The sequence below is a fragment of the Saccopteryx leptura genome, chromosome 7 (assembly GCF_036850995.1).
Source record: "Saccopteryx leptura isolate mSacLep1 chromosome 7, mSacLep1_pri_phased_curated, whole genome shotgun sequence".
In the NCBI taxonomy this organism is placed as follows: domain Eukaryota; kingdom Metazoa; phylum Chordata; class Mammalia; order Chiroptera; family Emballonuridae; genus Saccopteryx; species Saccopteryx leptura.
Genome location: NC_089509.1, coordinates 103,100,241 through 103,125,968, shown reverse-complemented (window position 1 = coordinate 103,125,968; position 25,728 = coordinate 103,100,241). Strand labels below are relative to the sequence as shown.

The following is a 25,728-nucleotide window of genomic DNA, read 5'->3' as shown; positions in this document are numbered from 1 at the left end:
ATCTGGGGCCATTGCTCTGCCCATCTGAGGGCATGCTCGCAACCAAGCTATTTTTTAGCATCTGAAATGGAGGCTCCACAGAACCATCCTCAGCTGATGTGCTAGAACCTATCAAGCCATGGCTGTAGGAGGGGAGGAGAAGAGAGAGGGAGGGAAGCAAGAGGAGGAGGGGTAAAGAAGCAGATGGGCACTTCTCCTGTATGCCCTGAATGGAAATTGAACCCAGGACATCCACACGCCAGGTCGATGCTCTACCACTGAGCCAACTGGCCAGGAACTTGCATGTTAATTCTTTTCTTCATAAATGATTTTTTTCTTGTTGAATCTTAAGATATGAGAACAGCTGTGCGTTTAGTGGAAAAGTTCAGATGTACATAGAAAAAGTTTACGTGTTCAAAAGATGAGTTATATGTACTATTGTGCATAGTAAAGAACTTAGTAAATATAACCCTATATTGGTCATATAAAAGAGATTTATGGTTCCATTATAGGCTGTTGTATATTTAACAGTAAATTGAATTAAATCAATATACTGATATATTCATTATTTTTTGTTGTTTGTTATTCTTGAATAGTGAGTTTGTTTCTTGCATGTCAGATACTGTCCTAATGGGGATGAAAAATTAAAGAACGTATTCCCTGTCTTTATTTATTTTTATTGATTTTACAGAGGGGGCAGAGCGAAAAGTATCAACTCTAGTTGCTTCACTTTAGTTGTTCATTGCTTGCTTGTTGTATGTGTCTTGACTGCACAAGCCCAGGGTTTTTAACCAGTGACATCAGCATTCCAAGTTGACACTCTCCACTGCACCATCACAGGCCAGGCCATTTTCACTGTCTTTAAATAACGGAACCTAGGTAGAGAGAGAAAAAAGGCAAACAGACAGTTTATATAATATAATGTGATGAGTGTGCTCTTATTAAAGTAAGCACAGAGTTCAACAGAAAGATAGAGAAACATTAAACAGGCTTAGTGTGGATATGAGGTGAGAGAAAAGTGAAAGGTAGCTAGGAAAGGCTTCTTAAGATAACGTCTAAGTTGAGCCTTGATTTTATAGACCGAAGAAATTATGGGGGATGGGGAAAAGTACATAAAATCCTGTGGACATCAATCACAGTATGTGCAAAGGTATAGTGGCATGAGAACATGTGGCTTTTTTAGGGAAGTTAAAAGTGCTGTATTTCCCTATGTATTGATACAAGATGATCCCATGTATAAGACGCATCTTAATTTTGAGGACCGAAATTTGAAAAAACAACAACAAATATTACATAAAATTATTGAACTCAAGTTTTATACATCATAAAATTCATATAACTCATCACTGTCAAAACTCCCATCTATTAGCTTGTCCTCATCCGTGTCTGATGCCGAATCACTGTCTTTAACAATGAGTGCAAAAACAAGCACGAAAAAGTGGGAAATGCAAATAAAAAAATCTACAACTACTGTATAAGATGCACCCAGTTTTTAGACCCCCAAATTTTGGGGGGGGGAGAGTGAGTCTTATACATGGGGAAATACGGTATGTTCCCCTGTTGAGTTACTAAGAGGATTAAATTAGTACACATCAGATGGCTAGATTTGGAGAGCTTGTTGGGAATAGGTAAGCAGGTCCTGGATCATGAGGGAGGTTTATGTCATATTAATGAGTCTAGATTTTGTTGTGAGGCAGTGGGGAGTTATTGAATAATATTAAGGAGGAAGATGATGTGATTTGGTCTGTAGTTCTTTTTTTTTAATTTTTTATTTTATTTTATTTTTCTGAAGCTAGAAACCGGGAGAGATAGACGAGACTCCCGCATGCGCCCGGCCGGGATCCACCCGGCACGCCCACCAGGGGGCGACGCTCTGCCCACCAGGGGGCGATGCTCTGCCCCTCCGGGGCGTCGCTCTGCCAAGACCAGAGCCACTCTAGCGCCTGGGGCAGAGGCCAACGAGCCATCCCCAGCACCCGGGCCATCTTTGCTCCAATGGAGCCTCGGCTGCGGGAGGGGAAGAGAGAGACAGAGAGGAAGGAGAGGGGGAGGGGTGGAGAAGCAAATAGGCGCTTCTCCTGTGTGCCCTGGCCGGGAATCGAACCCGGGACTTCTACACGCCAGGCCGACGCTCTACCACTGAGCTAACCGGCCAGGGCGATCTGTAGTTCTTTATAAAGATGCCTGGAAGGTATATGGAGGTAGAATTGACAGTTCTCTACCTTGACCTTCCATCTCCAATTCAGTACTCATAGTCATCAAGAGAGAAGTCAAAGATAACATTCATGTTTCTCGGATGGGCAACAGGGGGACAAAGGGGCCACATATTATTGGCTGTGCTGAGAGACAGAGTGGAAAAAAATCTCAAGGACATATTCAAACAATGAAGCACCAAGTTATTAATTGCCATAAAAGGCATTACAAACACACATTACTGGCTACAATTCTTTACTTACTGGTTTAAGCAAAATGTCATGTTAATAGACTGGTTATAAACAATAGTGGACTCTGTTGCTTTGTTGAATTCATATACCCAGCAAATTATATTATCTAAATCTGGCCACAGTAGCCATTCAAAAAATTTGATGAGATGAGTGAATAATAATAGAGGACTTAGTACCTTTTAACTATTCAAAGTGTTTTTACACTTCTTTTTTTTTTTTTTTTTTCATTTTTCCGAAGCTGGAAACGGGGAGGCAGTCAGACAGACTCCCACATGCGCCCGACCGCGATCCACCCGGCATGCCCACCAGGGGGCGATGCTCTGCCCCTCTGGGGCGTTGCTCTGTTGCGTCCAGAGCCATTCTAGCGCCTGAGGCAGAGGCCACAGAGCCATCCCCAGCGCCCGGGCCATCTTTGCTCCAATGGAGCCTCGCTGCGGGAGGGGAAGAGAGAGACAGAGAGGAAGTAGAGGGGGAGGGGTGGAGAAGCAGATGGGCGCCTCTCCTGTGTGCCCTGGCCGGGAATCAAACCCAGGACTCCTGCATGCCGGGCCAGTGCTCTACCGCTGAGCCAACTGTCCAGGGCCCACTTCTTTTTAAATTGTATTCCATTCTTCGATTTACACAGTATCTAGACGCCTCACACTAGTGGTCCCCAGTCTGTACCATGCCTACAGGTGGGTTTTGTCTTATTTGTAGCTTTCAAAAATAACTTTGAATTCATTGCCCATAATTAAAAACGGGTAGTTTTACATAAATATTTCTATGTCATTTTCTTGAAAAATTAGATGATTTGGCAATGCTAGGTCACTGTTTTCACATGATAAAATTGGCTAAATTTGAATACCAGTTTTTATATTTTGCCTGCCTAAGTCATTTGTGTGACCTGCCAGGCCCCTAGAGGCAGTTGAATTGGTAACCCCTGTTAACTTATTTATCTGGTACCTTTGCAGAAAGAGGTGTTGCAGACAAGGAATAAATTCAGAAAGTGGACACTAATTTCATTCATAGTAAGGCTGGAGTCTGATGAGTGCCTAATGTGTGTTATTTAATTCTGCAACACTATAGTATTTGCTGTTTCTATCTTACAATTGAGAAAACTAATTGTTAGAAAAAATAAGTTACAAATTAATAAGTGACAGAGCTGGCTCCTGGTACCTAGACCCTAGTATACTATAATACTTAAAAATAAGTATATATTTAATAATGATTTTTTTGTTTTAGAGAGAAAGAGGAAGAGAGAGAGAGAGAGAAAGAAACATTGAATTGTTCCAATTATTTATGCATTTATTTGTTAATTCTTTTTTTTTTTTTAATTTTTTTTTATTGATTTTAGCCAGAGAGGAAGGGGGAGAGAGAGAGAGAGTTACATCGATCCGTTCCTATATGTGCCCTGACCAGGGATCAAACCAGTGACCTCTGTACTTTGGGCTGATGCTCCCTCCAACCAATGGAGCCATCTAGCCAGGGCCTCATTTGTTAATTCTTGTATGTACCCTGACTGGGGATCAAACCCACAGCCTTGTCATGTATTGGGATGATGATCTTACCCAACTGATCTACCTGGCTACTTTTTTTTTTTTTTTGTATTTTTCTGAAGCTGGAAACGGGGAGGCAGTCAGACAGACTCCTGCATGCGCCTGACCTGGATCCACCTGGCATGCCCACCAGGGGGCGATGCTCTGCCCATCCGGGGCATCGCTCTGCCGCGACCAGAGCCACTCTAGCGCTTGGGGCAGAGGCCAAGGAGCCATCCCCAGCACCTGGGCCATCTTTGCTCCAACGGAGCCTCGGCTGCGGGAGGGGAAGAGAGAGAGAGAGAGGAAGGAGAGGGGGAGGGGTGGAGAAGCAGATGGGCGCTTCTCCTGTGTGCCCTGGCCGGGAATCGAACCCGGGACTTCCGCACGCCAGGCCGCCACTCTACCGCTGAGCCAACCGGCCAGGGCTACCTGGCTACATTTTTTTTTTTTTTTTTTTTTTTTTTTTCATTTTTCTGAAGGTGGAAACAGGGAGAAACAGTCAGACAGACTCCCGCATGCGCCCGACCGGGATCCACCCGGCACGCCCACCATGGGGCGACGCTCTGCCCACCAGGGGGCGATGCTCTGCCCATTCTGGGCGTCGCAATGTTGCAACCAGAGCCACTCTAGCGCCTGAGGCAGAGGCCACAGAGCCATCCCCAGTGCCCGGGCCATCTTTGCTCCAATGGAGCCTTGGCTGCGGGAGGGGAAGAGAGAGACAGAGAGGAAAGCGCGGCGGAGGGGTGGAGAAGCAAATGGGCGCTTCTCCTGTGTGCCCTGGCCGGGAATCGAACCCGGGTCCTCCGCACGCTAGGCCGACGCTCTACCGCTGAGCCAACCGGCCAGGGCCCCTGGCTACTTTTTAAAAACTTTTCTAGTAAAGCTGTTTTGGCAGATGTAAAATTTAATGATTTAAAGTAAGAATCTGTATTAGAGGCATTGTTTTTAGAGACTTGAAAAGAGTGAATAAAATTTGTTTTAACTTTATATGTGATACGATCTGCAGTTCATAATAAAGATATCTGGAAGGTATATGGAGGTAGAATTGTATAATATACATACTGTTTGATAGCACTCTGTGCTGTTACTAGAATTATGTTGCCCTGGCCTTTTGGCTCAGTGGTAGAGCATCAGCCTGGCCTGTGGAAGTCCCAGTTCGATTCCTGGCCAGGGCATACAGGAGAAGCACTCATCTGCTTCTCTATCCCTCCCCCTCTCCTTTCTCTCTATCTCTCTCTTCTCCTCCTGCAGCCAAGGCTCATTGGAGCAAAGTTGGCCTGAGCGCTGAGGATGGCTCCATGGTCTCCTCCTCAGGTGCTAAAATGGCTCCAGTTGCAATGGAGCAACACCCCAGATGGGCAGAGCATTGCCCCCTAGTGGGCATGCTGGGTGGATCCCAGTCTGTTGCATGTGGGAGTCTGTCTCTCTGCCTCCCCACTTCTTACTTCAGTAAAATACCAAAAAAAAAGCAGAATTGTGTTTACTTGTTGACATTTGGTAGGCTAGTTTGAAGAGACTTAAACATTCTATCATTTTAAGCCATTTTTAAGTATTAGAAGTTTATTTGGGAAATTTGAATATTTGTCATGAGTAAAATTGAGTCTTTCCAGGAATGGCAATATTAAACATAAATAATAGGTGGTTCTTAGGAAGAGAGGTTTTATTGTTAGTTTGTTTTCCCTAAAAATAAATGATTTTCTCAAATAATTCCAGAAGTTAAACTAATTAGATTATTCTTACAGATTTGAATTCATTTAAAACCTTTTGTACATGTGGATATGCTTAGACTATTTGGTGATATGATTTGATGTTTTGGGAGGAACTCTATTCTAAGAAATGGTGTCAGCTGACTGAAAGTATTTTTTACTTATATTTGAAATGCAAGACCTTTTAGCATTCATGAAGGAATGTAAAAGTTGGCCATGTTGAGAATGCAATCTTTAGTATTTCCAATTGGTATGACTTTAATGGCAGCAATATGATTTGTTAATGGTGCAAAAGGCAAAATTTAGGCACTGATAGGCTCAGGTGCTGGACACATGGCAAAGAAGAGAATATGTACAGAAGAACTAAAGGTTGGTTAGATTTAGTGGTTGCTTTAGCTGTCTTTCTTACCCATGCCAGCCAGCCTTTGAGGATACTTAATAAAAATGGGCTTTATGGAAGTGGAGAAAAGGACATAAGATGGTTCATCAAATGTTTTCTTTCAAATTCTTATTTTAATCACTAGTAAATTGTAACTTTATTTTTTCCCCTTAGAATCTGTGAGGTGAAGGTGTATTTTTGCTTTATACTTTGACTAGAAGCTATTTATTTTTAAAGAAAGTATGTCTACTCTGAAGATACATGGTCCTATCAGAATTCGAAGTATGCAGACTGGGATTACAAAATGGAAAGAAGGATCCTTTGAAATTGTGGAAAAAGAGAATAAAGTCAGTTTAGTAGTTCACTACAATACTGGAGGAATTCCAAGGATATTTCAGGTATTGCCAAATTTTGTTTGACAATAGCTCTTTAATCACATCTTTTGGTGAATAGCTGTTCTGTGCCATATTAAGTATTATACAAGCCCTCCTACTAGCTTACTATTTCTTGTTTTTGATTTCTAGGACACTGATAGTGTTATGTTCATATTTTGTAAATTATTTAGCAACGTTGTTGATACTGTATAATAAAGAGCGGAAAGTAGTCACCATTATCTAAAAGAAAGCTGGTGGGAGGAAGATGAGAGGAACCAAGTTGGGATACTATTTAAGTAATTTTAAAATCACATTAGGATAACTTTAGTTATTCTTTTTTTCTTCTTTTTTTTTTTGTCTCTTAACATATATGATAGATTCATCACTATTTAGTGTTAACTTTTAATAGAACTTCTTAGTGTTATCTTAATGTTTACTTTCTAAATAATTTCCAGAGTGGTGGTATGGGCCATTCAAAGATGATTATTCAGGGTCATCCTTACAACTTTTTTCTGCTAATTGTAAACTTTTAAAGGATCTTAGTATTTTATCACTGCAAAAAAATACATACTTTTGTTTTCACTTGTATACTTAATTTTTAACTTGTACAGCCAAGAACTGCTCATCTTGATATGAATTGAAGAATATAATGTTTTACTGACAATTTTCTGCACTTTAAAATTCTATATTTGTTCCTTGAAACCATGTCAGCACAATAAATTAAAAAAAATTTTTTTAATTCTATATTAAATTATGCAAAAGTATATTTATTCTAAACCCCTGGTCAGCAAACTGCGACTCAAGAGCCACATGCGGCTCTTTGGCCCCTTGAATGTGGCTCTTCCACAGAATACCATGTGTGGGCGCTGCCTCAATAAGGAGTGTACCCACCTATATAGTTTAAGTTTTAAAAATTTGGCTCTCAAAAGAAATTTCAGTCGTACTGTTGCTATCTGGCTCTATTGACTAATGAGTTTGCTGACCACTGTTCTAAACTATTCTGTTGAATAATTTATAATTTTATGTTTGAGAACCTGAGCTAAGGTAAAATTTCCATTTGTTTTTGCTTTTCCACTATGAAAATAAATTGCTTATGATTTTGTGTATCAAACATAAATATTGGCTGACTGGTGGTGGCACAGTGGATAGAGTGTTGACTTAGGATGTTGAAGTCCAGGTTTGAAACCCTACAGTAGCTGGCCTGAGTGTGGGCCCCCCAGCTTGAGCGCATGGTTGCCAGCTTGAGTGTGGGATCATTGAATGATCCCCATGGTTGCTGGCTTAAGTCCAAGGTTGCTACCTTGAGCAAGGGTTTACTGGCTCGGCTGGAGCTCCTGGTCAAGGCACATATGAGAAGCAATCTGAAACACTACAGTGATGCAACTCTGAGTTGATGCATCTCATCTTTCTCCATTCTTGTCTGTCCCTTTTGATTAAAAAAAAAAAGAGAAAAGCTAAACACTGAAGATATTCTTAAATAGATTAGAAGTGGTGACATGGTTACATGGGTAATAGAAACAGTGATAATTTTCTGCCATGTACATATATTTACTAAGTGCCCATCTCAATGAAAGATTTTTTGCATTTGCATAAACAAGACACTTGAAAGCCATTCTTCTCCCTCATCCTATGTATTTATACCCTCTTCAACTTCTGTTTATTCTATATCCAATATATGTCTTGAGAAAAATATATATACATATTATATATATATATATATATTTTTTTTTAGCGGGAGTGGGATGGGTGGAGAGATACAGACAGGAAGGGAGAGACGTGAGAAGCATCAACTCATAGTTGTATCACTTTAGTTGGTAATTGATTGCTTCTCGTACATACATGCCTTAATGGTGGGGAGGGAGAGCTTCAGCTGAGACAGTGGTCTCTTGCTCAAGCCAGGGATCTTGGGTTAAGCCAGTGACCCTGTGCTTGCCAGTGACCTGGGGTTTCGAACCTGAGACCTCTGTCCCAGGTTGATGCTCTATCCACTGCTCCACCACTGGTCAAGCTAACTCATTAGTTTTTATAACTTTATAACCATACCTGAAAATATGCAATTCCCTACCATAAAAATAAGACTGCTAGGGTTACAGTGTAAAATAAATTTTAATACTATGTGTTTGCCTCTCCTAAAAGTGAAATCTTTGATTTAAATATGTCAACGAGAACTTTTGGTTTTGGTGCGGGTGTGAGGGAACAGTATAGGGAAGAGTAAGAAATGTTACTTAGAAAATATAATGTTTAGTACCCATTATACAACTTACTCTATACTTCATTAGCATATTTTTAATGATAAGGTAATTTTTCTTTTGTGTTGATCAGTTAAGTCATAACATTAAAAATGTGGTGCTTCGACCCAGTGGAGCAAAACAAAGCCGCCTAATGTTAACGCTACAAGATAACAGCTTCTTGTCTATTGACAAAGTGCCAAGTAAGGATGCAGAGGAAATGAGGTTGTTTCTAGATGCAGTCCATCAAAACAGACTTAATGCAGGTGAGTGCTGATTGTCCTGAGATCTGGCATTTGTGGTTATAAAAGAATATCACTAGACTGTAGACCAATTATGCCTGGAGAATATTTATGCAAAAATTGTCACAAAATACTAGCAGACCAAATTCAACAGCACATTAAAACAATTATACTGACCAAGTGGGACTTATTTCTATAATGCAAGGATGGTTTAAGATATGAAAAAAAAAATCATTGTAATACACCAAATTAACAGAATGAAGGACAAAAATCATGTGATCATCTTGATGCAGAAAAAGCATTTGAAAAATTCAACACCCTTTCATTGCAAAAAATTCTCAATAAACTAGAACTAGAAGGAAACTCCCTTGACATCGTAAAGGCTATATGTGAACGCCCACAACTAATATCACAATGATGAAAAACTAGAAGATTTTCTTCTAGGATCAGAAACAAGGCGAATATGCCCTCTCTTACTACTTCTTCTATTTAGCATAGTACTGGAAGTCCTTGCCAGCGCATCCTTTACCCCAGCAATTCTTATTCTGAGGAATTTATCCTATAAAAATTGTGCCATTAATGCAAATATGTGAAAGGATGTTCAGCATTGTTTTCAATTTTCAAAATTAAAACATTCCAAATATTCATCCAAATATTCATGGGAATTGATTAAAATATTAAGTACCTTTTAAAAATATATATACAAATTCACATTTATACTATATCTTGCATGTTTTTAAACTAGCATTGACTTACTTGGAATAGAAAGCATTTGTCCCACTTTCTGAACTTACAGAGAATGTTTTGGAGTGTACATTGTTGGAAATCTATTTGTTATGGTCTGACATATTTTCTTGGTATCCATTATCAGTGTTCATCCCATAGACATATAGTGAATAACTTTTCTGTAGTGTTAAAAACCAAATATTGACATAGGAGAAGTTCAAGCGTTTTCATTTTGCATTTAAACTTTTGCCTTATTACATGGTCCCAAATTTTTGCATGTTATTTAATTTTCTGCTTGAGACTGGCTCTAAATTTTAATTACTATTTATATCAGATGTACTTTCTATTCAGAAAGACTTGGTTAATAGCATTTTGATTTATTTCTGTAATATTATATGATAATAATGACAAATCTCTTTATTAAAATAAGTGATTTGGGCTTTGTTTCTGCACCAGCCATGAAACCTTCTCAGGGGTCTGGTAGTTTTGGACCTATTCTGGGCAGCAGAACCTCACAGAAGGAAACCAATAGGCAGCTTTCTTACTCAGACAATCAGGTATGTTCATTTGAATCTTTTTAGCTCTTTTAAAAAATTATAATCTTAGACATTCTATAAGGTAATTGCAAGAAGTAGAATATAGACTGTAATACCTAATAATTTTGGCATTGTCACAAGGATATTTTCCACATACCTTAAATTTACCATTTTAGCTATCTCAATCTCAACTATTCTTATGGAAGTCTTTCTAAAATTTATCTCCTTTTCCCCTTCTTACATACAGTTCTACTGAGCCACTTAACCTTTGCTCGATGTTTCATGGTCATCATTGTGAACTGCAAGTAAAGTGTAGTTTTTAAAAGCATAGTTTTGGAGTTAGATGTGGATTGCAGGCTTGGTGCTGACACTGACTAGCTGTGGGTCATTGGGAAAGTTCCTTAAGTATGCTTAGCCTTAGAACCCATCTGTAAAATTGAGACAACAGGCTCTGGCTGATGGCTCAGTGGATAGAGCATCAGCCCAGTATATGGAAAGCCCAGATTTGAGTCCCATTCAGGGCACACAAGAGAAGTGACCATCTGCTTCTCTCCCTCTCCTTCTTCCCCACCTCTCCCTTTTTCCTTCCTCTCCCTCTCCCTCTTCCCCTCCTGCAGCCATTGGCTCAATTGGTTTGAGCATCAGCCCTGGGCACTGAGTATGGCTCAGTTGGTCAGCCTCAAGCGCTAAAAATAGCTCGGTTGACTTGAACATCGGTCCAAGACCATTAGATCCCGGTCGGGATGCATGTAGGAGTCTGTCTCCCTATCTCTCCTCCTCTCATTTAAAAAAAAAATGAGACAGCAATAATATTTTTTTAATAATTTTATTTTATTTTATTTATTCATTTTTAGAGAGGAGAGAGAGACAGAGAGAGAGACAGAGAGAGAGAAGGGGGGAGGAGCTGGAAGCATCAACTCCCATATGTACCTTGACCAGGCAAGCCCAGGGTTGACAGCAATAATATTTTAAGGGTTGCTGAGAGGTAATGTGTGTGAAAGTTCTTGGTCCACAATACCATATTCTAACAACCTGATCAGTCTTTGCTGTTACTGTTTCTGTGATGCCCTTTGTTTCTCTTCCATGTTATGAACTTTGCCCCTACAGTATATGATACCAAACTCTTTTGTTGAAGTCTTCTATTTGCATTTTAAATAGTTTTTCTTTCATAAATATTCAGCTAGCTATGAGACTTACTGTATACTACTGCAGTTTAGCAGTCCTCTTTTAATTTGTTTTACCAAGGGAAACCAGGCAAAAAGAGAAACTTTGAAACTGCTGAATTTTATTTGGCTGTGCAGAGAGGTAATTGCTTAGTCCTTTACTGGGATAAACATTTTTGGTACGTTCTTTTTTATAGGATGGGTTTTTTATTTTTTACATTTTAGTTGAGGTGTAATTGACATTCAGTAAATTGCACATAATTAAAGTGTACAGTTTGAAACATTTTGGCTCATGTGTACATAGCTGTAAAATCACCATCTTAACCTAGTGAACATAGCCTTTCCCCTTTGTAATCCTTCCCTCCCTCTTCGGCTCCTATCCCTAGGCCACAGCCAGTTTGCCTTCTGACACTATATGTTAATTTGTATATTCTAAAGTTTATGTAAATGGGAAAAGTGTATAATTATATTTTGTCTGGCTTTTTCATTCAGAATAATTACTTTGAGATTCATCCATTTATAGGTGGAAATTTAAACTGTTGGAATATTTAAGTGCGTATTACGTATAGCTGAAGCAGATGCTTATACTTCACAAATAAGGATCCCTGTTACTGGGATTATAAAATCAATTTTGTGGGTTGTGACTAGCATTAAATAAAAAAGGAAAGAGTAGAATAGAAAAGGTATTATGCATAGTAAGGATAAGTATTGGTTTCTGAAACCTTTGTTTCAGTTCTACTTACACACGTTTGTAATAGATTGCAATGTAAATGTCTTACTTTGGGGTCAAAAAAGGTTGAAAATATGCTAAACAGTATGCATATAGTATGCAATCATTTCTGTAAGAAAAATAATTAATTGATTTCTGTTTTCATAAAGAAGCAAGGGGTGGGAAAACGAGAAGAGGGTGGATGGCGTTGGGGTGATAATGAGACTTCTTAGTATATGGTTTTTATAACAGTATTTTGATTTTGAAATCTTGGAATGTATCATCCATTAGAAAATAAATTTAACTTTTTTTTGTGGCAGAGACAGAGTCAGTCAGAGAGAGGGACAGATAGGGACAGACAGGAAGGGAGAGAGATGAGAAATATCAGTTCTTCGTTGCAGTTCCTTAGTTATTCATTAGTTGATTTCTCATATGTGCCTTTAATAGGGGGCTATAGCAGACTGAGTGATCCCTTGCTCGAGCCAGCGACCTTGGGCTCAAGCTGGTGAGCCTTGCTCAAACCCGATGAGCCCACACTCAAGCTGGCAACCTCGGGATCTCAAACCGGGTCCTCCGCGTCCCAGTCCGACACTCTATCCGCTGCACCACCGCCTGGTCAGGAAGAAAATAAATTTAACTTAAAAAAAATTTTTTTTATCTACTTATTTTGACAGAGACAGAGAAAGAGAGACAGACAGACAGGAAGGGAGAGAGAAGAGAAGCATCAATTCTTTGTTGCTGCACCTTAGTTGTTCATGGATTGCTTTCTCATATGTGCCTTGCAGGGGGCTACACCAGACTGAGTGACCCCTTGCTCAAGCCAGTGACCTTGAGCTCAAGCTGGTGAGCCTTGCTCAAACCAGATGAGCCCATGCTCAAGCTGGCAACCTTGGGGTTTATGAACCTGGGTCCTCCGCGTCCCAGTCTGACGCTCTATCCATTGCGCCATCACCTGGTCAGGCAATATATTTAATTTTTTAAAGTGTTCATTTAGATAATTCAGATTTTTTTTTTTCTATCCTGAGATTATAGAAAGTTATTAGAAATATCTTTCACAGAGAAATCACATAGCTCTTATTATAGGATTATAAAACTTCTCTGGTAGAATACTGGTTGAAAGTGCTGTTTCCCAACTAATACAGGGCATGGCAAAAGGAGATTTACAGTTGTGAGTATGAGAAATGCAATTTATTCCATTATTATTATTAATTACTGTGTTATTTTCCATACGAACAACTATAAACCCACTTTTGACCCTCTGTATTTTTTTATAGAGAGTCAGAGAGAGGTATAGATAGGGACAGATAGACAGGAATGGAGAGATGAGAAGCATCAATCATTAGTTTTTTGTTGCGCATTGCGACACCTTAGTTGTTCATTGATTGCTTTCTCATATGTGCCTTGACCGCAGGCCTTCAGCAGACCGAGTAACCCCTTGCTCGAGCCACAACCTTGGGCTCAAGCTGGTGAGCCTTGCTCAAACCAGATGAGCCCGTGCTTAAGCTGGCGACCTCAAGGTCTCGAACCTGGGTCCTTCCGCATCCCAGTCCGATGCTCTATCCATTGTGCTACCGCCTGGTTAGGCGACCCTGTGTATTTTTTGATTGCTGTTTTCTTCTACATGTTCTTGCTGTATATCTTTAGGGTAGTAGACTTTGTGATTCATCTCTGCCACTGATCTGTATCTCACTTTCATTTTCCCCATTATTACATATATTTGTTTATTCCTCCAAACTGGAACCCCTTCAAAAGTCATATGAGGTACGTATGACTTGGCATTTAAGTTGTGGCGACCACATCTCATTGTTCCTCCTTTTTGTCACACTTTGTCACTTTTCCCAGTAGTAATGGAAAAAACAGAAGTCAGAAGGAAAAGAGGAAGACAAAAAATGAGATGGATTGACACCATAAAATAAGCCATACACGTGTCTACAGAAGCTGAGCAGGGCAGTTGAGGACAGGACATCACTGATTCATAGGGTCACTAGAAGCTGGAGACTACTCAACTGCACGCTACATACATGTCACTTTAGTCACTAGAAGCTGGAGACTACTCAACTGCACGCTACATACATGTCACTTTAGTCACTAGAAGCTGGAGACTACTCAACTGCACGCTACATACATGTCACTTTAATTTATCGTAATTGTAATTGGATTTTTTTTAAGTGAGAGAGAGGGAGGGAGACAGAAAGAGTCAGAAAAGGCTAGAGATGAGAAACATCATTGCTTAGTTGAGTCAGTTTTGTTATCAATTGCTTCTCATACATGTCTTGACCGAGGGCTCCAGCTGAACCAGTGACCCCCCACTCAAGCCAGCGACCTTGGGCTTCAAGCCAGCAACCATGGGATCATATCAGTGATCTCACGCTCAAGCTGGTGACCCCTCACTCAAGCTGGCAAACTTAGGGTTTCAAACCTGGGACCTTAAAGTCTCGGGTTGACGCTCTATTCAATGAGCCACCACCAGTCAGGGTCTAATTGGATTTTTTTAATCTAAAGACTTATTTTCATCCTGGTGAATTGAACCATGTCTTATGTATGTGAATCTTTTTTTTATATATAATCAATAATTCACAGAAAATTCCCTTCTGCTTCTAGGTATGTTGTAGAATTTTTTAAGTTTACAAGAGTACTGCAGGGAATAAAGTGTTGCTCTATTTATTTATTTATTTATTTATTTATTTATTTATTGAGAGAGACAGGAACGTCAGTCTGCTCCTGTATGTGCCCTAATTGGAATTGAACCAGATGAAGCTCCAACTAATAGAGCTATGTAGGCAGGGCATGGTTGCTCAATTTATGATACTGACCATACTTTGGAATCACCTAGAATGCTTAAAAAAAATACTGATGAATGGACTTTATCCCAGACCAGTTAGGTTAGAATCTCTAGAGATGATTCTCTAGTTGTGGGTATTTTTTTTAAAGTTCTCCACTTGAGAATCACTGGTTTAAAAGTATGCCAATTAATTTGAAGATATGCTATCTCAAAACTTTTTTTTTTTTTAGACCATGCACTTTTTACTTAGAACATTTTCTTTTTTTTTGTTTTTGTTTTTTATTTTTTTTTATTCATTTTAGAAAGGAGACAGAGAGGGAGAGAGAGAGAGGAGAGAAGGGGGGAGGAGCTGGAAGCATCAACTCCCATATGTGCCTTGACCAGGCAAGCCCAGGGTTTCGAACCGGCGACCTCAACGTTTCCAGGTCGACGCTTTATCCACTGTGCCACCTCAGGTCAGGCTGCTATCTCAAACTTTATTCTTACAGGCCTCTTCAAAAAGAGGAAGTTTGGAAATTAAAGATGATACTCCATTTCGAAGAGTTATTGGTAATCCAGGTCGAGGATCGATAAAGACTGCAGCAGGAAGTGGAATAACTATCACCCGGACAATTCCCCCTTTGACGTCTACATCAACACCTCTTAGGTCAGGGTTATTAGAAAATAGGTACGAAATGATTTTTCTTTCTTAGTCATTAGCTGTGCCTGTTTATAAATGTCTTTGAGGTCTTTTAAAGGGACTAATAATTTGAGGAGAGTAAAGGAGATTGTCCAGTGAGTAAAGTTTGTTAGAAGAAAGTATAAAGTGCATTTTTGTTAGGTAGTTAGTATTTATCTTATATGGTGTATATTAATGATATACATTGAGTGTGCAGATATTAAGTATAATAATTTTTTTTTTTGTATTTTTCTGAAGCCAGAAATGGGGAGGCAGTCAGACAGACTCCCGCATGCGCCCGACCGGGATCCACCCAGCACGCCCACCAGGGGGCGATGCTCTGCCCATCTGGGGTGTTGCTCTGTTGCGATCAGAGCCATTCTAGCACCTGAGGCAGAGGCCATAGAGCCATCCTCAGCGCCTGGGCCAACTTTGCTCCAGTGGAGCCTTGGCTGCGGGAGGGGAAGAGAGAGGCAGAGAGGAAGGAGAGGGAGAGGGGTGGAGAAGCAGATGGGTGCTTCCCCTGTGTGCCCTGGCCGGGAATCAAACCCGGGACTCCTGCACGCCAGGCCAACCGGCTAGGGCCAAGTATAATAATTTAAATCGGGTATAGAGAATTAGATAGCAGTAGTCACAGTTCCTGTCCTTGAGTGTGTTTGTTTATACTTTTTAATAGTATAAATTATAGCTTCTTAAATTACATCATTTTCTCTGTTATCTCTAGAACTGAAAAAAGGAAAAGAATGCTGTCAGGCTCAGAGTTGAATGAAGATTACCCTAAGGAAAATGATTCATCATCGTAAGTTGCTTTAAGAATCTTTAATGCCCTAGATCAGTATTTCTTATATTGGTAATTACAACCACTAGGGAAGATAGTTCAATTTATGGGAATTCTGAAGATAGAAGGGCAGAATTTAAATAAAGTATTTTAGTGGAAGTAGATTGTAGGCTCAATAAAGAGAGGATTTGATTGTTGCTATTGCTTTGATATCATTGTACTTCTCCCATTGTAGTTTGTTGGGGTTTTTTTATCTGTAGTAGTTAGAGGAAGGATAGAGCTGAAGAACTCTAAATAAGTGTTTCTTGCTGTCTACTTTTAGTGCGAACCCCTTTTTCCCCTCTTCCTTTTAGGTGTAAAAATTTATTTTTACCTTATTCATGTGAAACATTAGTTTAGGGGTAAAGGATATAAACTCTACATAGACTCTAAGCATGGAACATCAATCTTATGGAACTATTCTGGATTAAACCCAAGGGTATACACCTGCAGCAGGATAGTCACTAGCTCACACCCTCTTCTTCCTCATGGGAGGGTCCTTTTTTTTCTACCTTCTAGTAGGAGAAAACATAACACTGTTATCAGCTAATACCTCAGTTAACAGAATAAATCAATTGATAGTTACCTGGTATTCAAGTTCAAGAGATCACTAAAAAGGAATTGGGAAAAAGCTGAAGAAACTTTATACATTAATTGGGATCTTGGTTCTGCTGCTGTAATACATGTAAAAATCTAGGTAGATAATAGGACTAGTATGGTATCTGAAAATACAATCACCCTGGACTCAGATTCTTTTTATCTTGTTGATCCACTGTCCTTAATAGCTTCCAATTTGTGAACCAGGATAGCTGCTTCAGCCTCTGCTCTCATGTCTACATTCCTGTTGGTGAGAAGGAAGAAATGAACAAAGGGAAGGCATTCTACTTTTCTTTAGGCTGGAAATTGTACACATCACTGTTCTGTACATCACGTTGACCAGAACTTAGTTGTGTGTATATATCAAGTTATAAGAAAATTCAGTAAATATATGTAGCCCAAACTTTATGGTAATTGCAGAAGGGTACAATGGCTATTTGGGGACAACTGATAGGTTGCTGTAGTTTACTCTTAGCCACAGAAATACCTCTGTTCGTTACTTTCACATACGTTGAACTCCTCCCCTCATCCTAATGGAGACAGCCTCCAAGCATCATTTAGGCCTTGTGTCTAAGACCAGGATCTCTGGATAATGTGTAATCCTCTCCATAAGGTCTGGATGGGCTTTCTTTGTACCATGCACCTCATGGTCTGGTACCTAAAAACTAAAGGGCAAGTTAATTGATATTTCTCAGTCCTATTTCCATATACATATTAGTATACAGGCATATCTCAGATATATTGTGGGTCTGGTTGCGGACGACTTCAGTAAAGGAAATATCGCAATAAAGTTACACAAGTTGTTTTGGTTTTCCAGGGCACGTGTTTACACTATAATAAGTGTGCAATAGCGTTATGTCTAAGAAAAGTAATGTGCCTATCTTAATTAAAAATACCTTATTGCTAAAAAATGCTAACCATTATATGAGCTTTTAGTGGGTCATAGTATTTTTGTTGGCAAAGGATCTTGCCTTCAATTTGTGAAAAACTGCAGGGTTTGTGAAATAAAAGGAGGTATGTCTGTACATTACTGAAGTAGGCACAGGATATCCACAATAAAAATTTACATTTAGGAAAGATAGGAGTAGGAAACTGGAGGAGTCACTGGTTCATAGCAGCAAAAAAAATCTTATGAGGCAGAAATTGTGAGGACAGGGGAGTAAATTCTTGATTAGCCCATGTAGCAGTCTCCGGGAGAGGCCCTTGTTCATTGTACTTCATGTGACTCCTGGCTTTGTCCTCTCATAGATTCCCTTTGTCTGTTATTTTTCAAGGCCATAACTGAAGGTTTGGGAACTATGTTCTTCTTTGGGGTCAGACAGCTTTTGTAGCCTGCTTCATGCTGGTGCTATTCTGGAAGAAGTGTATAAAAATGTAGAAGTTTTAGAAATCTAGAAGTTTTTGTAAAGGTAGAACAAGCAGACTTTTATAGGGTCCAGAAAAAATTTGGATGGCTATTTTGGGGTTGGTTTAATAAAACTTAAATTTTGGAATAATTTTAGATTTACAGAAAAGTTAGAGATGAAATTGAATGTTCCTGTGTACCCCTCACCCAGTTACCTAACATTAATATCAAAGTTTTTTCGCAAAATTACTTTTCCATTTACCTCTTATCATTACCTCAATTTGAGAATCAGAAGCAATTGGATTTTTTTTTTTTTGGTCCCATATGGTCTCAAATTACCAGACAATTTCATTTCTAGGTCATTGATGCCTGACTAGCCCAGTGGATAGAGCAATAGAGCATCAACCTGAGGCCCTAGGTTTGAAATCCCATGATTGCTGGCTTTAACGTGGGCTCACCTGGCTTGAGCGTGGGCTTGACAGCTTGAGTGGAGGATCACTGAAATGATCCTATGGTTGCTGACTTGAGCCCAAAGGTTGCTGGCTTGGAACTCAAGGTTGCTGGCTTGACAAGGGATCATTGGCTTGGCTTGAGCCCCCTGGTCAAGGCACGTATGAGGAGCAATCAGTGAACAACTAAAGTGAGGCAACTATGAGTTGATGCTTCTAATCTCTCTCTTCCTCTCTTTCGCTCTCTCAAAAAAAATAAAAAATCTAGGTCATTGGCACAGAGAAATGTATTCTTTTCTATCCTTGCTTGCAAGCTGGCTAGTGCTTGCCCAAATTTATGTGTCTCAGATGGGACCTTGCTGAAGGCAATAAGCACTAACACCGACCAGTGTTCTTAACTGTCTCAGTCTTTTTCCTTTAGAGCTGTATACATTTGGCAAGTATGAGGTCTGCCTCCCAAGACATTACTATAAATATTTTGCTGCTCTATAACAAGTCACCAGCTTTCCAGTCTGTAATATTTGTGTCCGTACCCTCTACCTTCTTGCTGAGCTAGTATTACATATTTTAGGTTTTTTATGGTAACATCCCACTTCTAGTAACAAAATTTGTGTTTTCTAGGTTCAGTTGTAAGGAGCAAAATTTACTCTAGCTAGTTTACTCACAAAAGTATTTTCATAAAATGAGTATTAAGTAACCTACAGAACCATTAGGAAAGCTGAAAAAGTGGGCTCTGGATTAAGCTTTCGGGAATGATATTTGAGAGCCATGTCCCAGATTTGGTCATCAAAGATGCTCTTGGTTATCATGAAGCTAGTAGCTGAATTGGAGACTGGCATGAAATCTAGCATCTGTAGAACTGTGCTGCCACCGCCTAGGTTGGAAATCCTCTACAGAAAAAGCAGACACCTCCAGTATGACGTTTGCTTTGCTATCGTAAGTGGCAGAACACATGACTTCTGACTTTTACTTTCCAGATACTGTACAAGTACATGTGTGATTGCCTTATCTTAAATCACATCCTAAACACTTACTTCGAAATGTAGTTTTTGTTTTGTTTTGGTTTTTTTACAGGGAAAGAGAGAGAGTCAGAGACAGGGACAGACAGACAGGAACGGAGAGAAATGAGAAGCATCAATCATCAGTTTCTCGTTGCGACACCTTAGTTGTTCATTGATTGCTTTCTCATAAATGCCTTGACCACGGGCCTTCAGCAGACAGAGTGACCCCTTGCTCAAGCCAGCAACCTTGAGTCCAAGCTGGTGAGCTTTTTGCTCAAGCCAGATGAGCCCACGCTCAAGCTGGTGACCTCAGGGTCTCGAACCTGGGTCCTCCGCATCTCAGTCTGACTCTCTATTCACTGTGCCACCACCTAGTCAGGCAGAAATGTAGTTTTTTTAGCTCTTTGGCTTCTGTAGAACAGGGAGATGCACAAAAGGTGGTTGTGATGGACTGCTGTGTGTCAGTTTCACCATATTCACCACACTTTGGGGAAGAAGTCCCGATTGTTCCACTTAGAATTCTGTTTGATGAGCCTTAAATTTTTTGTCATTGTTTTGGACTAATACTTTTTATGCCATCACACTTAGATTTTTTAAAGTTTGAGTTTCCTAGAAGCAGACTTTGGATGAATGTAGTTGGGAAAGTGTCTTATTCAAAAAGTGCTCATAGGAGAGACCAAAGAGAGAGAGGGAAAGGAGGACAGGAAAAAGGCTGGTGCCAGTTAAGGAAATGATCTTAGGTAGAGGTCCCACAGAGGGTAGGCCTCATCCTGATCCAGCGGGAGCACTCTGGGCTTGGCCCAAGCTTAGGTAAGGAACATGAGCCTTCACATTCCAACACTGCATGGCTTTGCTTAACAGCTGCCTGGGGCTTTTGGCTCTGCCCAGATGGGATTATTTGAAGTTAGCCAAAAGCAGTCCTCTGAACAAAAACTGCAAGTGCTGGCTGTTGAAAACATGCACTGTGGAAATGTAAAAAGGATAAAAAGGAATCTGAGGGGCTCTGATGGAACATCACTATTAGTTTTATTTCATCTTGTCACAGATACAGTACTCTCCAATTTCTGGGTGAGACTTAATAAGGTTAGAGGAATGAGCTACAGTCCTTATTGCTACAAATAGCCTTGAGGCTATACCTGATGATATCATCTTCTACCGTCCATTCTAGATTTGCTGCATCTTCCATATAAAACTTCTGCTGGTCTTGGTGATTTGCCTGGTGGTATGACTGAGCTCTTCATTTCTTGGGGATCTAGTTAGTTACCATGTAGTTATTAGGCTGTGGTTGCCATAATTGCCCAATCATAGTAAAATTGAGCATGAGAAAAAAAAAAAATGAGCATGAGAGCACTGAGATTCCTAGTGAATCTCCTTTACTCCAAGATGATATATGTATAACTCAAGCCCAGGTTTTCCTCCTCTTTTAATTAGTCATAAGGAATACTCATAACACCTGTTCTTGTAATCTATTCTTGCTTACTTAGAGCTAATCCTAGATGTACCACTTCGTTTTATGATGAGTTACTGTGGTGACTACCTGATTTGACAACTTCATTGATATGATAGCACCAAGCTAATGATGGCTAGCTCTGGTTGCATAGTCCCTTGATAACTCATAGTCAAATGCTCAGTCTCTTCCAGGGCCTAGTAATATGCCAGGAGTAGTATGTATACTTTACAAATGATGTATGATTTTCTGCTGTATAACGTTGCTCTCAAATCCTAAGGATCTGAGCTACAACTACCCTTGGGAGAACAATTCTACACGATGTCTTTGTCCTTAAGTTGATAACTGGCTTAACTGAGCCTATCATTTCTACTCTTGAGTGAATCCATACTCATTGCAATAACCAGTAAATTCTATACTCTGATTATTCTTTACCTAATATTACTTGTATCAGTTATATATTGCTATATGACAAACCACTCTAAACTTAGTGGCTTAAAATAGTAACTCATGAGTGCTTATAAGTTAACGGTCACTTTAGTGGTTCTGGTTATTTGGGCCAGGCTTGACCAATTGTGGCTGGATTCTCTCATTTTCTCATGCATCCTTGGTCATTTGGTGGGTTGTGCTAGGGACTGGCTGGTTTAGGATGGCCTCTCTTGTATGACTGGCCATTGGCTGGCTAGTGGTTGGAATAATGAGGGTAATAAGCCATGTGTCTTTTGGTATCTAGCAGGTTAGCTTGGAGTTATTTACATAACAGTGGCAGGGTTTCAGTAGAGGGAGTAGAAATTTGCAAGGTGCCTTAACCCTTATGATCCGGACTTTGTTATGTCTGTAACATTCTTTTGGAAAAAAGAAATCACAAGGCCAACTTCATTGGGAAAGATACGGCATTTCTTGATGGGAGGTGGGCAGCTTGGGTATAACAAGGGAACTACTTTGGGACATTTTTTTAAGCAACCTTAACCTGTTTTAAATGTATACAGTTAATAATTTTTAGTAAATTCATTGGGTTGTGCGGTCATCACTGTCGTCTAGTTTTAGAACATCTCTCTAACTCCAGGAAGATTCATCATGCAATCTACCACATTTCTTGATTGCTTGAGATACTGCATGAGCCATATTCTCTAATATTTTATCCCATTCCAGTTCCATGCAGATACACTGGATAACGGGTCTCATCATCAGCAATGGGTTTTCTGTTTCCATCGCCAAACAAGTGATCCAATTCCAGAATCCTGTCCTTAGAGGGTGCTTCCTAGTTCCAACTGTTGTAGTTCAAGTTCCCCAGAAAGCACACCCTGAAATGGAGATTGGTGTGCAACTGATTTATTAAGGAAGTATTCCCAGGGAATACCAGGAAGGGAATGGGGTGAACAAGACAGTGCATGCAGTACAGGAAATGAAGCCTGAGTGGGACTCAGACTAATCCTTAAGGAAAACAAAATAGCATATTATTAGGGATAGCCCCAGGTATTACTTTCAGAAACATAGCTAAATTGGTGTGTGAAAGAGAGAGTACACAAATGTGGTCAGAGGGAATTTGGAGCATCTAATTTGTCTGCTACAGGATTTATTCATGATGATTCTCCTAAAGTAAGCACTTTTAATCAAAGCAATGAGCATTTGTCTGAATGAACCCACTCTACTTAATACGTTTAGGTATTTGGGAATAATAGAGGGAGCAGTGGGGCTTAAAATTTTTAACTTTGTCTTCATGAACTTAAAATATATTAATCACTACGAATTTAAGTGGCATTGACATTTAGTAAGTAGTATTTCAAATCTATAGACTATTAGAACGTTTGGGTCTTGTTTATTTGTTTTACTTTTTAAACCCATGTAGTATCAAGCTTGAATAATTTACTTCTTAAATGATTCTTTTGGGTTTTTAGTAGGTAAATAATTTCATCTTCTCTAGCTTTTGACTAAAAATCTATGTAATCTTGCTGTCTCTGGTTTGACTCTAGAAAAAATAAAATTGCTCCTTCATTTTTGCTTAATGACTAGGATATGGATTAGATTGGCTTTTTTTTTTTTTCCAGAGAGAGAGAGGGATAGACAGGGACAGATTGACGGGAACGAAGAGAGATGAGAAGTATCAATCATTAGTTTCTCATAGCGTGTTGCAACACCTTAGTTGTTCATTGATTGCTTTCTCATATATGCCTTGACCGCAGGCCTTCAGCAGACTGAGTAACCCTTTGCTGGAGCCAGCAACCTTGGGTTCAAGCTGGTGGGCTTTTTGCTCAAACCAGATGAGCCCGCGCTCAATCAGGCGACCTCAGGGTCTCGAACCTGGGTCCTCTGCATCCCAGTCCAATGCTCTATCCACTGCGCCACCGCCTGGTCAGGCGGATTAGATTGGCTTTTGACTTGATAAATGAAAGCTTGTTTTCATGATTCTCATTTGTGTAAGTCTCTTACCTCTTGAGGCTTTAACACTTTGTAGCCTAACTTCCAAGCAAATCCATGAATTCACTTGAAAGTTAAATTTTTTAATGACAACTATTTAAGATTAAGACCTATATCTTTACACACCTATATATATTGAATTAAATTATTAACTTTAGGAACAACAAGGCTATGACAGATCCCTCAAGAAAGTATTTAACCAGCAGTAGAGAGAAGCAGCTGAGTTTGAAACAGTCAGAAGAGAATAGGACATCAGGTAAGTATTTGGTCTTTATATAAGATATTTTTTATATGAGATGTTGTATTAGATTACAAATAAAAATCTAGACTGGGATATATCTCTCTGTTATTCAGGAATGCTCCACAATTCGGTACTAGTTATTGGGCACCAATTTATACCAGTACCCTGCTAAAATACTTTAAAAATATTAGAAATATAAGGGAACTTGTATTTTGTTTACAAAGAATCTAGACTTACTGTCTTCCCTATTTAACTGCCTAGAATTAAGCTCTTTCATTGTCAAGATACCTGGACCACAGAATGAATCCAAGGAGTTAAAGTGGTTGAAATTAAAGTTCAATTGCCTAAGCAATTGCCTAAGCAATTGCTTAATCTCACCTTTACAAAATCTAAAAGGTAGACTGTCGGCCCTGGCCGGTAGAGTGTCGGCCTGGCATGCGGGGGACCCGGGTTCGATTCCCAGCTGGGGCACATAGGAGAAGCGCCCATTTGCTTCTCCACCCCCCCTCCTTCCTCTGTCTCTCTCTTCCCCTCCTGGAGCCAAGGCTCCATTGCAGCAGGGATGGCCCAGGCGCTGGGGATGGCTCCTTGGCCTCTGCCCCAGGCGCTAGAGTGGCTCTGGTCGCGGCAGGGTGACGCCCCGGAGGGGCAGAGTGTTGCCCCCTGGTGGGCAGAGCGTTGCCCCTGGTGGGCGTGCCGGGTGGATCCCGGTTGGGTGCATGCGGGAGTCTGTCTGACTGTCTATCCCCGTTTCCAGCTTCAGAAAAAAATAAATAAATAAAAAAATAAAAGGTAGACTGTCCATGAATTTTTGTCAGTATTTCCTACTTAACCAATCTCTCTGCTCCTCTGAACTAATCAGAGACTCAGCAATCTGGTGTAGACTTGAATATTATGTCAACTTGAAATTAAATTGAAGCGAATTAAAATATAGCATGATTTTGATAAATTGAGAGTTTAGGAGAATTCATTTGATCAGGACCCTAGGAATGATCTCCTTTTAATCCTTTTAGTGGTTCAGAGTTGTGACTGTGGGTTCCTACAGAAAGAAGTAGTGCTAATATAATTCTTTCCTTTCAAATAATAACACAATATGTAAACTCCACGTACTGGTTTTCAGCTTTTATAGTCAACCTATAGTTAAAGCTGTAATAAGCCTTAACAATGTTAAAATTAAGGTACACTTTAAAAAGTTGACGTGGGAGAGGAGCGTGAAGGAAGTGGACAAGTGATAAGAAGGTTCATGGAACAAAATACAGAAATTTTAAGTATGTTAAAGTATAAAGTTAATCGCTAGAACTGAACTAACACAACTAATGATTGGAGGGAAGTAAATAAAGAGTAGAGGTGGTGATTTTTTCCTAAAAGGGATAATTGATAATCTTCAAAATGAATAAATTAAAAAAATAGTAGAAACAGTATCTAGTGTTTTGGAGGAAATCAGAAAAACTAGGTTTAAAAAATGGATAGAAATTAGGGAAATTTGGAGGTCTTTGGAGTAGGAGAGTATTCTTTGCTATTATAATCTTTTCTACAGTATTTGATCTTTTAACATTTGTATGACGTTGATTAAAAGAGTTATATAAATAGACTCCGTGCATAATTATATTAGTAATTGGACTTAAGTGGTTGATTTAGGAATTGAATTGTTCCTGTGTTTGTTCATTTTATAGGGCTTTTACCTTTGCAGTCATCCTCCTTTTATGGTAGCAGATCTGGATCCAAGGACTACTCTTCTGGCAGCACTAATCTAGACAGGTATGCATTGGTTATACGTACACCCTGTAAAGAACTCTAGAACTCTCTGCAGAATATTGAATGGTGGGTTAAGCTGTGCCGAATACCCTTCTTTCTCTTCCATATCAGCTTCTGTAAGATGTATCTTAACTTCAACATTAAGACTTACTACATCTTTAAGTATACTCTGAGTACTGTAATTTAAAATAACAAACTTAATGAGACTCATTGAC

The 25,728-nt window shown here is 39.7% G+C and overlaps 1 protein-coding gene across 5 annotated transcripts in view; it reads left to right on the top strand.

Annotated features, from left to right (window-relative positions):
• The window catches only part of USP37 (ubiquitin specific peptidase 37), a 92,432-nt gene that overhangs the window by 7,140 nt on the left and 59,564 nt on the right, over window positions 1–25,728 (top strand). For 3 of the 5 annotated variants that reach the window (XM_066346307.1, XM_066346305.1, XM_066346306.1), the window contains exons 3-9: window positions 6,200–6,423; window positions 8,722–8,893; window positions 10,052–10,152; window positions 15,274–15,452; window positions 16,168–16,242; window positions 23,676–23,773; window positions 25,432–25,516. In XM_066346307.1, coding sequence (XP_066202404.1) covers window positions 6,268–6,423; window positions 8,722–8,893; window positions 10,052–10,152; window positions 15,274–15,452; window positions 16,168–16,242; window positions 23,676–23,773; window positions 25,432–25,516 — 866 coding nt within the window. In that variant the 5' untranslated portion in view covers window positions 6,200–6,267. The remainder of the gene's footprint in view (window positions 1–6,199; window positions 6,424–8,721; window positions 8,894–10,051; window positions 10,153–15,273; window positions 15,453–16,167; window positions 16,243–23,675; window positions 23,774–25,431; window positions 25,517–25,728) is intronic. The other 2 variants (XM_066346308.1, XM_066346309.1) reach the window with 1 other exon arrangement.